Source organism: Microtus ochrogaster, chromosome X, assembly GCF_000317375.1.
Source record: "Microtus ochrogaster isolate Prairie Vole_2 chromosome X, MicOch1.0, whole genome shotgun sequence".
Classification (NCBI taxonomy): Eukaryota; Metazoa; Chordata; class Mammalia; order Rodentia; family Cricetidae; genus Microtus; species Microtus ochrogaster.
Genome location: NC_022026.1, coordinates 22,611,486 through 22,631,131, shown reverse-complemented (window position 1 = coordinate 22,631,131; position 19,646 = coordinate 22,611,486). Strand labels below are relative to the sequence as shown.

The following is a 19,646-nucleotide window of genomic DNA, read 5'->3' as shown; positions in this document are numbered from 1 at the left end:
CACGCCTTTAATCCCAGCACTCAGGAGGCAGAGGCAGGCGGATCTCTGTGAGTTCGAGGCCAGCCTGGTCTACAGAGTGAGTTCCAGGACAGGCTCCAAACAGGCTCCAAAGCTACAGAGAAACCCTGTCTCGGAAAACAAAAAACACAAAAACAAAAACCAAACAAAGAAAAAAAGAGGAGGGCAGGAGACCTGTGATGGAGTCTGACGGTGCTGCTGGGTGCAGGAGGAGTCATGCAGCCATGAGTGCAACCAGCGGTTGGTCGTACTGTTTGGGGTGGGGAAGCAGCGAGATGATGCCCGCCATGCCATCAAGAAGATTACCAAGGATATCCTGAAGGTTCTGAACCGCAAGGGGACAGCAGAAACTGGTGGGTTTGAGCCTCCTTAAACAAAAGTCTCCCCCAAAGAATGCCCTAGTCAGTCTTCCTATGCCCAGAGTAGGGCACTCCCCAGTCATGTCCCAATATCCCGTCTCTTGGAGTCTCCTGAGAGCTCTAGTCCTTTTGAAACGTCCCCCTCATTCCCCCCTCTACAGACCAGCTTGCTCCTATTGTGCCTCTGAATCCTGGAGACCTGACATTCTTAGGTACCTCACAGTAAGCCCCTTACTGCCCTCCCTCCGCCCCTCCTTAACCTAGCACCTCCCTGTACACGTTCCTCTGAGGTCCACGTAGTCTGTGGTCCTTTAAACCTGTGCTTCACTGTCCCATTTGTCCCTGCCCCAGCCCTTCCTTGACCACCCTTCCCTTTTCTCTTCCTACCCTCATTCCCCTTTCCCTCTTCCCTCCCAGCACAGTCCCTTCTCCACACCCCCTACCCGACCCCTAGTCAACTAGTTTTCTTTATTGTCCTGACTCGTTGCTTTCACCTGTCCCCGCAGGTGGGGAAGATGGGCAGAAGCGCCGCCGCAACCGGCCAGAAGCCTTCCCCACTGCTGAAGATATTTTTGCTAAGTTCCAGCACCTTTCTCATTATGACCAACATCAGGTCACGGCTCAGGTGTGGGCCTAAGCCAGCCCCCTTCCCACCTTCTGGCCTCCTGTCCTGTTTTCCTTTTTGTCTTATCTTCCCCCCACTAAGCAGGCTAAGCCTGCTGGTCTCATCCCCTTCCGCCATCATCCTTTCCTGCGTCCCTAGGTCTTCTTTCCTTCTATTCCTGTCTCACTCACACTGCCCTTATCAGGTCTCCCGAAATGTTCTGGAGCAGATCACGAGCTTTGCCCTTGGCATGTCGTACCACTTGCCTCTGGTGCAGCATGTGCAGTTCATCTTCGACCTCATGGAATATTCTCTGAGCATCAGTGGCCTCATCGACTTTGCCATTCAGGTGGGGACGTTGGGGCAGTGAAGGGAAGAAGGAATCCATGCTCGATAGGGTCCCAAAGACAAGAGCAGAGGCTCCAGGCAGTTTCCCGGGCTCTTCAGATGCCCAAAGACAGCACAGTGGGAGTGGAACATGAGCTAAGAGGGCCAGAACAGAGACTTAAGTGCTCCCTGGGGAGGCCCAAGAGACAGATTAGAGCTTTGGGTACAGAGCATCCTCTCCCTGTGGAGTTTACAGCATGCTGGCCTGGAGACTGCTTAGAGATACTGCTAGCAGACGCAGGACACTGGCACATGGGAACCTGACCCTTCTCTGCTGAAGTGACTCCAGCAGGAAGGGGCACAGGCTTGGCCATGGCAGCTTCCTTACAGAAAATGGGTTACGTCCAATGAAAGGGGCCTCTTCTCATGGTTCATCTCCATTTCTCTGATAGCTGCTGAATGAGCTGAGCGTGGTTGAGGCCGAGCTCCTCCTCAAATCCTCTGATCTGGTGGGTAGCTACACAACAAGCCTATGCTTATGTATTGTGGCTGTCCTTCGACACTATCACGCCTGCCTCATCCTCAACCAGGACCAGATGGCACAAGTCTTTGAGGGGTAAGCAGGGTTTCAAAGTAACTGAAATGTGTGGGATTCTGGTGAATGCCAGTTAGAAATGGCCTAGGAAGGACATGTGGGGCCACACAGTGGGGCAGAGTCTGCTACCAAGGTAGGGTAGAATAGTTTTCCCAAGACTCTTAAATTGGTTTTCAGGGCCCCTGTCCCCTGTCTACCCCTGTTGATCCTCCCTCCCCTGCTTCTGTGACAGGCTCTGTGGCGTGGTGAAGCATGGAATGAACCGCTCAGATGGCTCCTCTGCAGAGCGCTGTATCCTTGCTTATCTCTATGATCTGTATACTTCCTGTAGCCATTTAAAGAGCAAATTTGGGGAGCTCTTCAGGTAAGAGAGGTGAAGAGATAGGAGAATGGGGCTAGTCCTGCCTCCTTCCCATTACCGCACACCTCAGCACCCAGCTGTCTGTGCGGGATCACTTATGCGCTGTGTCCTTTACCTGTGACTTCCTTGCTGAAAGTGAACCTTCTTCCTCCTTGCCTTCACAGGCCACTCTTTCTTAATCACATGTGGTTTCCTTCCTGCCATGTCTGCTGTGGCCCAGCTCCCTTTTTCTTCTCCCAAGGTCCTCCATCCTTCACTCCTTTTTCTTTTCTCCCCTGTCCTGCCCATCCCTGTACCCTACCAGACCTACTTCAGTACTGCTATTTCCTTTCCCTACCCCTGCAGTGACTTTTGCTCAAAAGTGAAGAACACCATCTACTGCAATGTGGAGCCATCAGAATCCAATATGCGCTGGGCACCGGAGTTCATGATTGACACTCTGGAGAACCCTGCTGCTCACACTTTCACCTACACGGGGCTAGGCAAGAGTCTGAGCGAGAACCCTGCTAACCGCTACAGCTTTGTCTGCAATGCTCTCATGCACGTCTGTGTGGGGCATCATGATCCTGATAGGTATGGGGCATACTGCGTTGAGGAATGAGCATCATGCCGCCACCTGATCTGAGAGATGCTGTACCTTCCATTGTTACTGGAGCAGAGACAGAAAGTTGTGAATCTGACGTTTTGTAGAGCAAGACTTTTCCTGAGGGCTTTTGTACTTCTCCCTAGGGTAAATGACATCGCAATCCTGTGCGCGGAGCTGACCGGCTATTGCAAGTCACTGAGTGCAGAGTGGCTAGGAGTACTTAAGGCTCTGTGCTGCTCTTCTAACAATGGCACTTGTGGTTTCAACGATCTCCTGTGCAATGTAGATGTAAGCCTTTGGGTGGGGTCTTGCTGGAGAATGAGACAGGTACCTATTTGGTAGTGATCTGGCCACACTCAAGACCATAGAGGGTCAGAGTTGAGTTGAGTGGAGGCATGGCACACTGGCGAAGTCTCCTTCCTCCACACTGAGTCACGGTGTCTGGCCACTTTTTTCAGGTCAGTGACTTGTCTTTTCACGATTCCCTGGCTACTTTTGTTGCCATCCTCATCGCCCGACAGTGTTTGCTCCTGGAAGACCTGATTCGCTGTGCTGCTATCCCTTCACTCCTGAATGCTGGTAAGGTTCCAGTCCAGAACTCCTAGAATGTCAGTTCCCCGCCCTGTGCTAATACGTACTCCATAACCAGCCTCTTCTTGGGGAACGCCCTGCTGTAGTTCCCTGGCCAGCGCTTGTTGTACTTCAGGCTGGAAGGCTCCAAGGGCCTATTTTGAAATTACACCTCCACACTGTGTGTGTATCTGGGAATGGAACCCAATAACTCCCTCATGTGAGCCTGAGCTTCAGCTCAGCCTCTGAACCTTTTCGGCTTTTGCCCCTTCAGTTGTATAACATTTCTGTGCTCTGCTGCTCCTTTCACCTCACTTGCATTTCATCGTATTCTTCCTCCCAACACATATACACATGCATAGAGTTTGGCTTCGTTCTTTTCAGATCTGCTGTCTGTCTTTTAGCTTGTAGCGAACAGGATTCTGAGCCAGGGGCCCGGCTTACTTGCCGCATCCTCCTCCACCTGTTCAAGACACCACAGCTCAATCCTTGCCAGTCTGATGGAAGTAAGTGACTCTGATTGGAGCCAGGCAGCTAGAGAAACTGTGGCTCTCCCAACCCGCTGCTTTTTCTTCTGCTTCGCCTGACTGTGGCTCCCTTACAGACAAACCTACTGTTGGAATCCGGTCCTCCTGTGACCGCCACCTGCTGGCTGCCTCCCAGAACCGCATCGTGGATGGAGCTGTGTTTGCTGTTCTCAAGGCTGTGTTTGTACTCGGTATGCAAGGGGGTAGGAAGAGAGACACGCCAGAAGTGTGTATAGGGTGGAGTGGCAGCAAAACTACAGGGACAGTCTTTCTCCCTCCCAAAGGTGGAGAAAAGGGGAGGGAGATAAATATATTTCTGTTTCATAGGGCAGCATTTGGGGAATTTTTGCCTCTGTGGGACAGGGCAGGTCTCCACACACCGTTCTGATCACACTCTGTCCTCCCTATCTCCCACCCATGAACCACAGGGGATGCGGAGCTGAAAGGTTCAGGCTTCACGGTGACAGGAGGAACAGAAGAACTTCCAGAAGAGGAGGGAGGAGGTGGTAGTGGTGGTAGGAGGCAGGGTGGCCGCAACATCTCTGTGGAGACAGCAAGTCTGGATGTCTATGCCAAGTACGTGCTGCGAAGCATCTGCCAACAGGTTAGTCTCACCTTCCCCCACGCCACCTAAATGCTTCCGTGTAATATAGCCTTGTTTCTAGCCCATGAGCACACTACCTCCCTGCTATACATCGGGTTCTTTACCTGCCCTTGATACAACTTCCTGGGGTTGCCTGCAGTCTTCTAATTATCATTCTCCTTAGGAATGGGTAGGAGAACGTTGCCTTAAGTCACTGTGTGAGGACAGCAATGATCTACAAGACCCAGTGTTGAGTAGTGCCCAGGCCCAGCGCCTCATGCAACTCATCTGCTACCCACATCGACTGCTGGACAATGAAGATGGAGAAAACCCCCAGCGGCAGCGCATTAAGCGTATTCTCAAGGTAGGTCAAGATGCTGGGTTGCTGGGAGCAGCAGCAGGATCCTACTGGGAAACGGTGGAACTGTTCAGTAGGTAGGAAGATGAATGAGCATGCAGGAGAATGGTAGCAAGGAAAACAGCTCCAACATGGTCTTACAGAGCAGATCTGCGGTCTGGTCTGGATTCAGGAGTTAGGCTGTTAGGTGATGACTGCACAGTCTGCAGTGAGTACAGCTCGCCTGTGGCAAGAATTGCCTCAGGGAGGCCCGATTCTGCTTTGCATGGATGGCACATTGGTTGTGATCCAGTAAGTGAACAGGAATAGCTACTGTGGTTGAAAATGTACTTCATGCTCCGGTACTCTGTGCATGGCACTGTGCATTCATTTCTTTCATTTGATCTTTATGGCCCTGCGAAGTGAATAGGACTATCCTTATTTAACCAGTGAGGAAACTGAGGCTGGTGAGGTTGCTTCACACGAACTAGGAAGTTTAGGGCCAGGTCTCTTTAGCTGGAGGGAGATAATGCCGGAGGGAGATTACCTACCAGTAGCTTTCCAGTTTCTAAAGGACTTTGTGTGCCCTGTAAAGGCCCTGTGGGGACTCTGAGCAGCTGTTGTGAAACACCTGAGTCAGGTTTCAACCTTAACATTAAGGATTTAAAGGTTAGGCATGAAGCAGAACTTGGTGAGGTGCTAGGACAGGAATCTAGGGGGATATGGAGTCATTTTTAACCATCTGTAAAATATGCTTGTTTTCAGTGATTTTGGATTCTTATTTAAATGTAGTCTTTCCTAAAGAGAGGGACACAGAGGACCCTTTCCAACTTCTAGGAATCTGTTATGGGGGATTAGGAATTAGCCCTAAAACAGTAGGTCATCATCAATGATGACTAGTGTGGGAATGGATTTTTAACCACCAGAACTTGGACCAGTGGACCATGCGCCAGTCCTCCTTGGAGCTACAGCTGATGATCAAGCAGACCCCCAACAATGTAAGTAATGTTTCCCAGGCTCACCTGCAGTTCCCCGTGTCAGGGATATCGGTCATCATAGAAGAACTGAGGTCCTACCCTCAAGCTCCTGACTGAAAGAGATAAGAGGCCGTGGGAATGGCAGACACATGGAGCTGTTGATAAGGGAAATAGGTTGAGAGTGTTGGTGCTTTCAGCTGTGAAAAGTATGCCTAGGGTAGGAATAGAGCCTGTTTCTGTGGCCATGGATGTAAGGAGGTTTGCAAAGGAGCAGACAGTGGCGAACTGTAAGAATACAGAGGTACAAGAGGGCACAGCGGACAGTTATGTCCCTACTGTGGACCACCACAATGCTCTCTCTCCTTCAGCCTCCTCTCCCATCTCTCCTGCTGTGTTCCCCTCACTGCTAGCTGCCTCTTTAGCACTTTTACACCTTTTATCCTCTCCAGGAGATGAACTCTCTCTTGGAGAACATTGCCAAGGCCACAATTGAGGTTTTCCAACAGTCAGCAGAGACAGGGTCATCTTCTGGAGGTACAGCAAGCAACATGCCCAGCAGTAGCAAGACCAAACCTGTGCTCAGGTGTGTAGAAAAATATTAGAATTTATCTCAAAATGGTGATGCTGGGCGTGCACAGGGAAAAATGATTGTTCAACCTTGCCTACCTGGCTCCCCTGAAACCCATGTCCTCTGTCTTCTAGCTCTCTAGAGCGTTCTGGTGTGTGGCTGGTAGCTCCTCTCATTGCCAAACTGCCCACCTCAGTTCAGGGCCACGTACTGAAAGCTGCTGGGGAGGAATTGGAGAAGGGTCAGCACTTGGGTTCCTCTTCCCGAAAAGAACGAGACCGACAAAAACAGAAGAGGTAAAGAGACTCTGTGGGTAAGGACTGAAGAGTAGGAAGGAGAGGAGACAGCAGGCCAGGGAAGGAGAAACTTTGGGGCTCAGGGTAGAGAATAGGCCTCATGAGAAAGTGGCACTTGGGTGGGGCGTGGTAGTACATGTCTCTAATCCCAGCACTCGGGAGGCAGAGGCAGGTAGATCTCTTGTGAGTTCAGGGCCAGCCTGATCTACAGAGTGAGTTTCAGAACAGCCAGGGCTACACAGACCTGTTGCGACAAAACAAAACAGGAAAGGAAGGAAGGTGTGGTTGTTTTTTTAATCTTAGTCTTTTCGGCTTTTTTGCTTTTTTGGGGGGGGGGGCATCACTCAGCTCCCAAATAAATCACATGGCTACCCAGCTCCCAAATAAATCACATGGAGGCTTAGTCTTTCTTATGAATGCTGGCCTTAGCTTGACTTGTTTCTTGCCACCTTTTCTTATCTTAAATTATCCCATCTATCTTTTGCCTCTGGGCATTTATCTTTCTCTGTTTCTATATACCTTTCTTTACTTCTTACTCCGTGGCTTGTTGCATAGCTGGGTGGCTGGCCCCTAGTCTCTTCTCTCCTTTTCCTGTTCCTTGATCTCTCTTCGCAGATTTCTTCTCCTATCTATTCTCTCTGCCTGCCAGCACCGCCTATCCTTTCTCTTGCCTAGCTATTGGCTGTTGAGCTCTTTATTAGATCAGTCAGGTGTTTTTGACAGGCAAAGTAACACAGCTTCACAGAGTTAAACAAATGCCACATAGATGCAGCACATCTCTGCATCCTTAAACAAATGTCCCACAGCATAAACAATTGTAACACATCTTCAAATAATATTCCACAACAGGAAGGGAGGGAGGGAGGAAGGAAGGAAAGAAGAGAGAAAGAGAGAAGAAGAAAAAGAAAGGCAAGAAAACTGGCAAGTCAAGAGCTGAGTGGCATGGCTAAGCAGGAGGTCACACCTTAGAGTAGAATCTAGGGTGCCATGGGTAAAACCATGTTTGCTGCCAGCCCTGAGCTCGGTTCCTAGGGTCCACATGGTAGAACATGAGAACCAACTCCTGCGAGTTTTCCTCTGACCTCCAAATATGCAGCATGTCATGTGTACAAGGATAGCTACCGGGAAAACCAAAAAATAAAAGATACATAGAAAACAGAAGTGTAAAAAATAAGTTTTAAGAGTAGAATCTGGGACAAGAAAGTTGGGAGGTGCTTGACCCGCAGTCTCCTGTCTGCCCTTCCCCTCCACGCGGCTCTAGCATGTCCCTGTTGAGCCAGCAGCCTTTCCTATCACTGGTGCTGACATGTCTGAAAGGGCAGGATGAGCAGCGTGAGGGACTCCTTGCCTCCCTCCACAGCCAGGTGCACCAGGTATGGCTATCTGGGCCATGGAGGTGGTGGCATCGGGGTGGGGAAGGATGCACCTGAGAGTCCACTTCATGCTTGGACCTTTCATTATTTTCTGATAAAAAAAAAACATTTGGTGACTTGGATTAGAAAGGAGAAGATTCCTGGGCACATGTTAAACTCGTTTCTATCCTAGATTGTGATTAATTGGCGAGAAAACCAGTACTTAGATGATTGCAAACCAAAGCAGCTAATGCATGAGGCCCTCAAACTGCGGCTCAACCTGGTAAGGGGGAATCTGGGGTGAAGGAAGAAGGGGTGGAGCTGGAAATACAGTTAAGAAGCCCCAGGTTGGGGAGGACAGGTTTGAGAATGGAGGCACTAGGTTTTTTGAGGTCTTCCAATATTAACCCTGTTGTATTTCTAAAGGATGCAGGACCTTAAAATGGTTAGAGGAACTGAATCCCTGTGGCCAGGATCCAATAGACTAAATACCCTGTGTGCTTGCAGGGACCCTGCCTCAGTATTCGACACTCTGCCTGAGCCCTAGAAATACTAGAAATCTATTTTGGAATGGTGAATGTAATTATAGAATTTATTTAGTACAGATCCCATCTCTTTATGAGTAAGGAAACAGATCCCAGTATCTCAAATTCAGCCACTGACCCAAGGTTGGATAGTAAATCATAAGTACAAATGATGGGACAGGGTGTCAGGGGTCTCGGCTCCCACCCACCCAGGTTCTAACCTAAGCTTTTCTCAAACACTTTTCACCTTGAACCATCTGACTGATTTGTGGTCCTGGCAGGTGGGGGGCATGTTTGACACAGTTCAGCGTAGCACCCAGCAGACTACAGAGTGGGCGCAGCTCCTCCTGGAGATCATCATCAGCGGCACTGTGGACATGCAGTCTAACAAGTGAGCATCCCCAACCCTGCAGGCCATGCCCTGGAGTCTCTAGCACATACCAGCTGCAGGAACCACTGACTCCATGACCCTGGGTTCCCCACACATTCTCAGGCCCCTTAGGGTAACATGAGTATCCCTTCCTGCCTGTGACCTCTTGGACCATTTTTTTTTCTTAACCTCTTCTCTGGTTTTTCTCCCTACGGCCACAGTGAGCTTTTTACTACTGTGTTGGACATGCTAAGTGTGCTTATCAATGGAACATTGGCTGCAGACATGTCTAGCATCTCGCAGGGCAGCATGGAGGAAAACAAACGTGCATATATGAATTTGGTGAAGAAGCTTCAGGTGAGCAAGGGAGACAAGAACAAGGTTTGGGGGTGCTGGAAGCTCAGTGCCTTCTACTCTCCTGCCTCAGTTTACAGTGTAGCCTGGGAGTGGGGAGTGAGATGACTTGTTTTAGTCTGAGCCCTCTTTCTCCCCATTTCCTGTCTTTTTTTAAATCTGTGCAATGGGGATTTACTCAATGCCATTACTTTTTTTGAATTTACTTTGTTTGTTTGTTTGGTTTGAGACAGGGTCTCATTTGGTAGCCCAGGTTGTCCTGTAACTGACTACATAGCTCACACTGCATTTGAACCCATAGTAATTTTTCCTGCCTCAGCCTCATGAGTGCTGAGATTAGTTTTGGTTTTTGAGATGGGTGGCTTTTTATATAGCCAAGGCTGGACCACAAACTCAAAATACTATTGCCTCAAGCCTCTCAAATGCTGGGATTATAGTTGTGCACCACCATGCCCAGCTCTGAGTATCTTCTTTTGTGATAATTTATTTAACTTTTATTTTATATGCATTGGTGTGAAGGTATCAGATCACCTGGAACTGGAGTTACAGACTGTTTTAAGCTGCCATGTGGGTGCTGGGAATTGAACCCAGATCCTCTGGAAGAGCAGCCAGTGCTCTTAACCACCGAACCACCATCTCTCCAGCCCCCTGAGTGTCTTCTTTATGTTCTGTGCTACTCCTTGAGACTTCCTGTCCCTCTTGTTCTGTATCTTTGAACTCATGACCTATCTTCCTGTTCCTGCAGAAGGACTTGGGCGAACGCCAGTCCGACAGTCTGGAAAAGGTTCACCAACTGTTGCCACTACCCAAGCAGAACCGAGATGTCATTGCCTGTGAGCCCCAGGGCTCCCTTATTGACACCAAGGGCAACAAGATTGCTGGCTTCGATTCCATCTTCAAGAAGGAGGCATGTTCTCTTGTCTCCTGTGACCTCTACCTTACCCCCTACACCCCATGTTAATTCTGATCTCACAGTTCCAGCTAACACACCAAGTTTAGGAGCCCATTAGGCTGTCCCCAATAAAACCTACAAACCATCTGGGACTTTAAGCAAATCACTTAGCTTTCCTTACCCTTTATGTCCCTTTCTTTTGGAGTGTCCCTTTTTTTGGACTCTGCTTTACTTCCAACTGTCTCATCCTGACCCTCTCCCATTTCCCTTCCTCTCGCCATCCCACTGACACCCTATCCCTTTTCTCTGTCTGCCCAGCTCAACTTCCTTTTTTTCACGTCAGTTTCAGTATATGGGTTAAAAAATTTATGTATATGGGTGTATGTATGCCACTTATCTGTGTAGGTCCCCACAGAGGTCAGAAATTGGCGTCTCTGGAGCTGGAGTTATAAGTGGTTGTGAGCCACCTGAGTGGATTCTGGGAAACACACCTGGGTCCCATGCAAGAGCAGCAAGGGCTCTTAACCACTGGAACATCTATCCAACCCTTAGTTTCAGAATTTTCTTGATTAACCGTATTACTCTGCATAGAAGAGGAAGAAAAGGGAATGCAGACTTTAAATGCAAACTGAAACCCCTTAATATTCACATTCTCTTGATTTTTCTTTATCAGTCTCTCTCCTCCTGCCCTCCCTGTCTCTCTACCTCTCCTCTGTCTTTTTCTTCTGTCTCTCTGATTGCCTTTGCCGTCTTTAGTTTTTCCTCGTCTCTCCTCTCCTCTCCTCTCCCTTCCCCGCTTGCCCCTCCCTCCTCCCTCTCTGGCTTCTTCCTATCCCTCTCCTCTTCTGTCAGCCTCTGACCTCCCCATCATGTTTCCCTGTCTGCCCCTTCAGTACCTCTTTTTTCTCCTGGCCTCGCCCTTCCCCTTCACATGTTCCCCCTGCAATTCAACAGTGTCCCAGCAAAAATGTTCTCTCTTGCAGGCGTCTGTATCAGTGTTTGTTTTTCCTCTTCTCATCTTGTCCCTTGATCTACTTACAACTCTTTCCTTGTTTGAAAACTTGTCCACAGATATTTTACCCTTTCTTTAAGTTCTCAAGTCCTGCTTCCTGTTTTCCAAGTCTCAACGGCTCATTGTTTCTCATTTTCTGGAGCAGGGTCTACAAGTTTCTACCAAACATAAGATCTCTCCCTGGGATCTTTTCGAGGGCTTGAAGCCGTCCACAGCATCGCTCTCCTGGGCCTGGTTTGGCACAGTCCGAGTGGACCGCAGAGTGGCGCGAGGGGAGGAGCAGCAGCGGTTGCTCCTCTACCACACACACCTGAGACCTCGGCCCAGAGCCTACTACTTGGAACCACTGCCACTGCCCCCAGAAGACGAGGAGCCACCAGCCCCTGCCCTACTAGAGCCTGAGAAAAAGGCTCCTGAGCCCCCCAAGACTGACAAACCAGGAGCTGCTCCTCCCAGCACCGAGGAGCGCAAGAAGAAATCCACCAAGGGCAAAAAACGCAGCCAGCCAGCCACCAAGACTGAGGCCAGTTCCCCATCCCTCTCCAACCCCTCTTCCTGACTTTGTGTAGTAGGGGTTAAAGTTGCTGGTTTAAGGGAGGTATGGGGTGTATGGAGAAGGGGTGCCATTAGAATCATGATAACAGTGACTGTATCAGTACCGCTCTCCTTACACCCTTCTCCCTCACCCCCCTCCAGAACTGCTATAACCCACTTACCTTTGTCCTCTGCACCCATGCAGGACTATGGCATGGGCCCAGGTAGGAGTGGCCCCTATGGTGTAACAGTGCCTCCAGACCTTCTGCACCATGCAAATCCTGGTTCCATATCCCACCTTAACTACAGGCAGAACTCCCTAGGCCTGTATACCCAGAATCAACCACTACCTGCTGGTAAGTGCTACTCACTAGGAATGGTGGAGTTGAACATTCTTTTCTCCCCAGGGGAGATATGGATGGCTTGAACTGTTTTTGAAAAAAGTTGAAGGGAGCCGGGCGGTGGTGGCGCACGCCTTTAATCCCAGCACTCGGGAGGCAGAGGCAGGTGGATCTCTGTGAGTTCGAGGCCAGCCCGGTCTACAAGAGCTAGTTAGTTCCAGGACAGGCTCCAAAACCACAGAGAAACCCTGTCTCAAAAAACCAAAAAAAAAAAAGAAAAAAAAGAAAAAAGTTGAGAGAGGTCAATTTGCTCTCCTTTCCAGGTGGCCCTCGTGTGGACCCATACCGTCCTGTGCGATTACCAATGCAAAAACTGCCGACTCGACCACCTTATCCCGGTGTGCTATCCACACCGGGTATAACTGCTGTCATGGGCCTAGAACCCACATCTTATAAGACCTCTGTGTACCGGCAGCAGCAACCCACAGTGCCCCAGGGACAGCGCCTTCGCCAACAGCTCCAGGCAAAGATAGTGAGAGGGGCAGTAGGGAGGACTGTCAGGGGGAGGGGTTTTAGTGGGTCACAGGCCTGAGGAGATACTTGGGACCTTCACAAGAATATGCAGGGTAGGAGGTATAGAAGAGACACGGCAGAAAGCATTTCCTGAATCTGACTTCTCCGTTTCCTCTTTAGCAGAGTCAGGGGATGTTGGGACAGTCATCTGTCCATCAGATGACTCCTAGTTCTTCCTATGGTTTGCAGACTTCCCAGGTAAATCCTGGGACTATGAGCATCAGGGAGAGGGCAGCAAGCTGCTGAACACCCTCATGCCCAACTCTGTCTCATCCTTCCCTCTAGGGCTATACTTCTTATGTTTCTCATGTGGGATTGCAGCAACACACAGGCCCTGCAGGTACCATGGTGCCCCCCAGCTACTCCAGCCAGCCTTATCAGAGCACCCACCCTTCTACCAATCCTACTCTTGTAGATCCTACCCGCCACCTGCAACAGCGGCCCAGTGGCTATGTGCATCAGCAGGCCCCAACCTATGGGCATGGACTGACTTCCACTCAAAGGTACCCAAAGTAGTGGTGAACTGGGAAGGGACACTGAGGTATAAGCAAGCATCTGATTTGGGAAATCCCATACTTGAGGTAATAGATGGGCCTGAACTTTGGGAGCCATGAGGAATGGTAATCTTGTCATATAACCATTACCACAAACAACTGGAGTTAGAATGGACCCTAGAGACCAGTAGTCTCCCATTTACAACCTTGTCACTTCCTTGAGGATCAGAGAGAAGAAACAAATGTAGTTAGCTTTGATAAGAAGGGATCTAGAGGGGCTGGAGAGGTAGCTCAGTGGTTAAGAGTACTGCCTGCTCTTCCAAAGGTCCTGAGTTCAATTCCCAGCAACCACATTGTGGCTTACAGCCATCTGTAATGAGATCTGGTGCCCTCTTCTGGCCTGCAGGCATGCATACAGGCAGAACACTGTATACTTAATAAATAAATAAATCTTTAAAAAAAAAAGAAGGGATCTAGAGTTTTTAGACATGGGAAACAATAAGGAGTCCTAAGTCTGGTATTAAACAGTTAACTCTAGGGCTAAGGATATGGTTTAGTTGATAGCATGTTTATCTAGCATCATGAAGTCCTAAGTTTGATCCCAAGCACAACATAAAACCTGGTGTATTGATGCATGCCTGCAATACCAGCACCTCAAGAGGAGGATCAGAAATTCAAGGTCATCCTTGGCTACATAATGAGTTTGAGGCTAGCCTGAGCTACATGAGACCCCTGTCTCAAGGGAAGAAAAAGTAGCTGAACTCTAGAATGGTCTAACAAATGAATTTCATGGATAATTTTAGTTGACTCTTAGTTAAAACTTGGGTAACTGTCACGAGGCTCTGCACCTTAGGATTCAGAATACTCTAGAGTGGACTGATGAATTGCTGCTGTGTAGCCAAAATTGTGTTAGGACTAGAGTAAAGAAAGATAGTAAAAAAAAAAAGTACAAGGTTCCTCACCCCAAAGATTTTTTTTTACCCTAGTTGAGAAGTAGAGGTCTTATGTAGAAGAAGATACCGTGCAGAAGAATGTTTAGAGAATGGTATGAACAAAATCATAATAAGGTGTTCAGTTGTGCCAAGAAGTAAAATGGGACTTGAGAAGAGATGGGCTACTGCCAGTGGAGATCAGAAGCACTAGAAAGATCCATGGATTCGAGCTGGTCGTGGAAGGATAGCTGTGATTGGGATGTGTAAAGAAGGGGGAAACGAAGGGCATTCCAGGTAAAGGAAGCAGCATGAGCAAAACCATGGGAGTGGGTTGAGTGAAGACAGAAAGGAGCGGAGCTTCCATGTAATGTGAAACTTGTTCAAGGGAAGGAGCAGGAGCTAGGTTAGAGGGGCAAATTGACATAAGACATTACAGTGAGCTACAGCATTGAGACACAAGCCCAGAAAGGACTGCTTTGCTCAGGTGAGTGATAGGAGCTTGGCGTAGCCACAGATCACTGTGGACAGAGTGTAGGGGAAGGTGGGAGAGGATGAGCGAGGGAGCCCAGCTGCAGATTGTCAGGGATGGGCAGATTTGGGTAAAACGGGCATTTGGAGTAGCAGAACAACTGGGGGTGTTTCTGGGGCACAACAGCCACCATAAACCCCTTGATAGGTGTTTATAGAATGCTTATCATGTGCAGACTGTTTTTCATAAGAGAAAAATAGCTAAAAGAGAATCGAAAAATTCCTGAGCATTAAGGTTATGAGACAGTAAAATGGAGTATTGTCTTTGTGTTTTATTCCCTGACCTAGAAATCTGTCAGACTCCAGAAGGGCTCCTCTAGTTAGTGCCAAGAGGAATGAATACAATGACTTGTTAGTTTCTTTCAGGTCAGGGACCCAGGGTTTGTACCACCCCCTTTCTCTGGCCTGTGCTTTGACCTCTGGACCTCTTGTCTTTGGAGGTTTTCACACCAGACACTGCAGCAGACACCCATGATGGGTACTATGACTCCATTGAGTGCCCAGGGTGTCCAGGCAGGCGTCCGTTCAACTTCCATCCTGCCTGAGCAGCAACAGCAGCAGCAGCAACAACAACAGCAACAGCAACAGCAGCAGCAGCAACAGCAGCAGCAGCAACAGCAGCAGCAGCAGTATCACATCCGGCAGCAGCAACAGCAGCAGCAGCAGCAGCAACAGCAGCAGCAGCAGCAGATCCTACGGGTAAGGCCCTGGGATTGTGGCTGAGTCTTAGGCACCCAAGAAGGAAAGGGTATATTCTTCCCACACTGGCCCCAAGATGAAACATGATGTAATGTGCTAGGCACCCAGCAGAATGGGTATGGTTGTACTTTTTGTTTTCTTTGGTTTCTTTAGGCAGGGTCTCATACTCCTGCCTCAGCTTCCTGAATACTAGAATTTCAGGCCTACACCACCATATTGGGTTTGAACATGGTACTTAGGTGGCTTCCTTTCCCCTCTTTTTCATTTCCTGAGTATCATAATGAAGGGGAAATTAGACACTGTCTGCCAAATACACTGTTTGGGTTCTTTCAGATGTGAACCCAGAATTCCCTCACTGTTCCTTGGCTCTAACTTCCTTTTCCCTTCCTGCTCCCATTTTTTCAATACAAAGTCATAGCTTCCTTGCTCTCCTTAAAATTATCTCTTGTATGCTTATAGCAACAGCAGCAACAGCAGCAGCAGCAACAACAGCAGCAGCAGCAACAGCAGCAACAGCCACAGCAGCCTCAGCAGCCGCAGCAGCCGCAACAGCCACAGCAGCCACACCAGCAGCAGCAGACAGCTCCTCCCCAACCCCAGCCCCAGTCCCAGCCCCAGGTAGCTGCTGAACTACAGCCACAGGCTCAGGGATGGCTACACAGGATGGGCACCCAGCCATCCTATGCTAGGAACAGTGTGTGACGGGGTAGCGTCGGGAGGTCAGGCACAATACTAATAGGTTTGGAGGTATGGGTGAAGAAGGAGGTGGAAGGTTGGAGTTCCATCTTCCACTTTCCATTTCCACCCAGTTCCAGCGCCAGGGGCTTCAGCAGACCCAGCAGCAGCAACAGACAGCAGCTTTGGTCCGGCAGCTTCAACAACAGCTCTCCAGTAAGCCTGCCTCCTTCCCGAGAAGAAGCTGGGGAAGAAGTGGGGATGGGGTCGGCAGAGGTGGCTGAGATGCTGGCTTCAGGCCCAGATTATGGAGTTTCTTCCCCATTTCCCTTTCCCTTCTTCATGAATCTGAGCCCTGATTGGTCTTCCACCCCCTGACAATCTCTCATTTTTCACAGATACCCAGCCACAACCCAGTACCAACATATTTGGACGCTACTGAGTCACCTGGAGGAACTGCTTGTACACTGGAAGTGGCCCAGCCTTTCTGCTTAATTCCCAGTCCCGTTCCTGGGCGAGCTCCAGTAGTGGTTGGAGCCCTTCCCTCAGGCTCCATTTTTAATGAATTTTTAGTATTTTTGTTAATGTGAAGCATTGAACTGTCGGGTTTTGTATATTATTTATATAGAGACCCCAGAGCTGTTGCACCCAATACATAGAGCTTCTTTGCAAAGGAGGTGTGTGGATCTGCACATACAAGAGTCTCCTAAGAGTGTCAGGGAAAGGATGAACAACTCAGCCTTCGTGCCTTCCATGTTACCACCCCCAGCTCACTCTACTCTCTCCATTTCGGGATTCTAACTGCTATCCTTTCTTCCTGCTCAAGCAACCTGCAGTGAGCTCCAAACCCTCAGTCCTTTAGGGCGGCTTACCTCCTCAGCTAAACAGTGCAGCTTCTTCAGAGCTGTCTTCCACTGCGGATAAAACACTAGAAGAGGGGTTCGTCAGACTGGAGAGAAACCGGTGGAACCCTGTCACCCTTTCACAACACCCCAGATACTTGGTCCCAGACAAGCTGAGAGTCGGAGCAGAGATGCCAGACCTTTCCTTTTGTCCATGATAATGTGGTCCCCATCATACACCAAGCTAGCTAGAGAACTTCTCCAAAGGTGACATTTCTGGGCTGAGAAGTTGCTCTCCAGGGGTGTGTGATGTCAGATAGGTGACAGAATTCCGGAGTATCTCTAGCGGGAAGAGAGGCCAGCAAAAAGCCACACCTGCTTCTCTGGCCTGCTGCTGGAACTTCATGTTTTTACACAACCCACCTCGGCAGTTTCCCAGGGTAACTGTTGCTCGCTCCCAATTCAAAACTTCCTTCCAAGTCACTTTTGGGACAAGGGCTGGGCCATTCTCACTGTCTTTGTGGTCTCTCTGCCTTGGGCCTTAGACCCGAGGCTGTGCTTGAGACCCCAATTGCTTTATGACAGTGCTGATTTCTGGTCTACCCAGCTGGGGCTGGAAAAGGACTACACCAGCCAGGTGGTGGAGTGACAGCTGGAGGGGACCCTCCAGCTGTGGTTGCACCCTATCACTGGGAAGTGTTCAGAATGCTGATAAAAGCGGGAGTGCCAGTCAGTCAACATCCAAGTTCATTTTAAAAGTCCCTCTGAGCCCACAAAGCTCTCCTACACATGGGATTTGTCCAAGTTGTGAGTAAGGAATGGGGCTCCCAGGTATGGTAAAGCCAACACATGTGAAGCATATTTTTCCTGACTCTTTCTATCCTGGCATAGATAGTCCCGGAGCCCTAGTGGGTAGAAGTTTGGCTAGGATAAAGGACATTCAGCATTTGGGTGCTATGTACATTACATACAGAAGCTAGGTGAAGACATTGGCCATTGGGGTTGGGGTAGAAGCCACAATGGTCAGGCAACTAGTATGCTGGCAGTCGGAGTCTAATCTGCCTTAGTAGAAGCAGAAGTGGATGACATTGACCTCTGGGAGGGTAACAGGATGAGGGTGAAGTAGCCCCACTGGTGGTTGCTGCCTGGGTGGTGCTGAGGCTGAGGAGAGGTGATGGATGCCAAGTGAGGTCTCTGTGGCAAGAAACGGATTTTCTGCATTCAGTACCTCAGTTTCTCCCTGTGTGTCAAGGTCTCAAGCTTTGCAGATAAAAGTTTGGACTTGCAGTCCTGGAAGATCATCTACCTGTCTGATAGCTTGGGATATGAGGTGTGGAGGGGGTAGGGAGAGTGCGAGCAGAGCTTGCTTGAACATGGAATGGGGGTATTGGGCCATGCCCCAGGACTTGAGCCATCACTGGCACAAAAGGAGTTAATGCCAGGGACCGCGCCCCCCGTGTCCGGGCACGCGCAGCGCGCCCCCTCGGTGCGCGGGCACAGCAGCCAGGCTGCCGGAGAGCTGATCTCGGGGATTCGGGTGCGGAGCCCTTGGCCTGGAGGCGATATGGGTGGTCCTTGGCCGGGTTCAGTCGTTTGCAGCCGCCTGGGGAACAGGTGAGGCCGCCTGCTCCGGTCTCTCATCCGCTAGCTGCCCATACCTTTCCCCAATCCTGTCCCCTCCCAATCCCGGGTCCCTCCACCTCCCCAGCCAGTGGCTCCCGTCCTTCTCAACCCCATGTTCTCCATAGGTACCCCTGACCTCCCAACCCTCCCTCGCTTTGCATTTCTCTTCTACCTCCTCCCTAAATCCTGCATCCCTATCATCCTCCCGCCCATGGTCCCTCTATTTCTGTGGTCCAGCCTGCATGCTCACCAAAATACCTCTAACGAGAGCCCCCAGCCCCATTCTAGTATTGCACATTGCCAATACCCCCTCCCCTGCAGTGCACCCCCATCCCCCTTCCATCATAGCATCTTATAGCCAGGTTCCCTCCCCCACTCTCTGCAGCCCCCCCACCCAACGGAGGCCTTTATTCCATCCTCCCCATTCTAGGGCAATTTCATCCTCCAATACCATTCCAAACCCACATAGCCCCCAATTCTGCAGTTCTCAACACTGGTCCATTCCAACACAATGCCCCTTACCCAACACCGCTCCAGCCCCCAAAGTCCCCTTAGATGCCATTCTCATTCCAGCATTGCTGCCTCCCCTTGTCTTCTCCCAAATTGCAAGTTGGACCAGAATGGAGATCTTGGCCTTGGGAACTCACAGTGGGTCCTAGGGTACAGAGGGCATTTGGGGGTCGGTTGGTTTGTCTAGGTGTTCACCAGAGGGAGGGGCTGCAGCAAACTGACTCAATAGGGGAATTTGGCATTTGGCGCCGAAGGGTTACTGGAAAAGAAGGCCTCTAGAAAGGGTTAATGGAATTTATGAGGTGGGGGCAGCATCTAGGGGGTTAACGGAGGGGGGGGTGCTGGCAGGGAAGCCGTGTGAATGAGCGGTCTGTGCCCCAGAGTTGCCATGGAGACGGTGAATGGGGGGATTGTGTGAACTCAGCTGCGGACTACCCCCCCCCATATACACACCCACCCACTCCCTCCTGCCCCACCTCCCTCTACCCCTTCCTTCCCCTTCCCCTCCTCCTCTCCTCCTCTTCACCCGGGTGCATTCTGGGCAGTGTCTGGGATCTCCCCACCCCATACTTTGCTCCCCATTTCCTCTGAGCCCCCATCCCTTTAGTCACTTTATCTGCCTGCCTGCTTTTCTCTCTCTCTCTCTCTCTCTCTCTCTCTCTCTCTCTCTCTCTCTCTCTCTC

At 50.0% G+C, this 19,646-nt stretch overlaps 2 protein-coding genes across 5 annotated transcripts in view; both read left to right on the top strand.

Annotated features, from left to right (window-relative positions):
* Med12 (mediator complex subunit 12) overlaps positions 1–17,346 on the top strand; it is a 25,330-nt gene extending 7,984 nt beyond the window's left edge. The window contains exons 16-45 of one of the 2 annotated variants that reach the window (XM_005358586.2): positions 227–371; positions 539–589; positions 884–1,002; positions 1,187–1,330; positions 1,761–1,924; positions 2,136–2,267; positions 2,610–2,837; positions 2,994–3,138; positions 3,309–3,429; positions 3,825–3,926; positions 4,025–4,138; positions 4,376–4,551; positions 4,715–4,894; positions 5,794–5,865; positions 6,294–6,427; positions 6,547–6,708; positions 7,970–8,081; positions 8,254–8,343; positions 8,866–8,975; positions 9,176–9,311; positions 10,054–10,215; positions 11,358–11,735; positions 11,952–12,102; positions 12,411–12,610; positions 12,781–12,858; positions 12,946–13,163; positions 15,055–15,313; positions 15,779–15,931; positions 16,123–16,204; positions 16,387–17,346. In XM_005358586.2, coding sequence (XP_005358643.1) covers positions 227–371; positions 539–589; positions 884–1,002; positions 1,187–1,330; positions 1,761–1,924; positions 2,136–2,267; positions 2,610–2,837; positions 2,994–3,138; positions 3,309–3,429; positions 3,825–3,926; positions 4,025–4,138; positions 4,376–4,551; positions 4,715–4,894; positions 5,794–5,865; positions 6,294–6,427; positions 6,547–6,708; positions 7,970–8,081; positions 8,254–8,343; positions 8,866–8,975; positions 9,176–9,311; positions 10,054–10,215; positions 11,358–11,735; positions 11,952–12,102; positions 12,411–12,610; positions 12,781–12,858; positions 12,946–13,163; positions 15,055–15,313; positions 15,779–15,931; positions 16,123–16,204; positions 16,387–16,430 — 4,362 coding nt within the window. In that variant the 3' untranslated portion in view covers positions 16,431–17,346. Of the gene's footprint in view, positions 1–226; positions 372–538; positions 590–883; positions 1,003–1,186; positions 1,331–1,760; positions 1,925–2,135; positions 2,268–2,609; positions 2,838–2,993; positions 3,139–3,308; positions 3,430–3,824; positions 3,927–4,024; positions 4,139–4,375; positions 4,552–4,714; positions 4,895–5,793; positions 5,866–6,293; positions 6,428–6,546; positions 6,709–7,969; positions 8,082–8,253; positions 8,344–8,865; positions 8,976–9,175; positions 9,312–10,053; positions 10,216–11,357; positions 11,736–11,951; positions 12,103–12,410; positions 12,620–12,780; positions 12,859–12,945; positions 13,164–15,054; positions 15,314–15,772; positions 15,932–16,122; positions 16,205–16,386 lie in introns of both variants that reach the window. The other variant, XM_005358585.3, reaches the window with a different exon arrangement.
* A 959-nt stretch (positions 17,347–18,305) lies between these two features.
* Positions 18,306–19,646, top strand: part of Nlgn3 (neuroligin 3) — a 23,105-nt gene continuing 21,764 nt past the window's right edge. For 2 of the 3 annotated variants that reach the window (XM_005358584.3, XM_005358583.3), the window contains exon 1: positions 18,307–18,444. The gene's annotated coding sequence lies outside the window, so the exon portion shown is untranslated. Of the gene's footprint in view, positions 18,445–19,646 lie in introns of all 3 variants that reach the window. The other variant, XM_005358582.3, reaches the window with a different exon arrangement.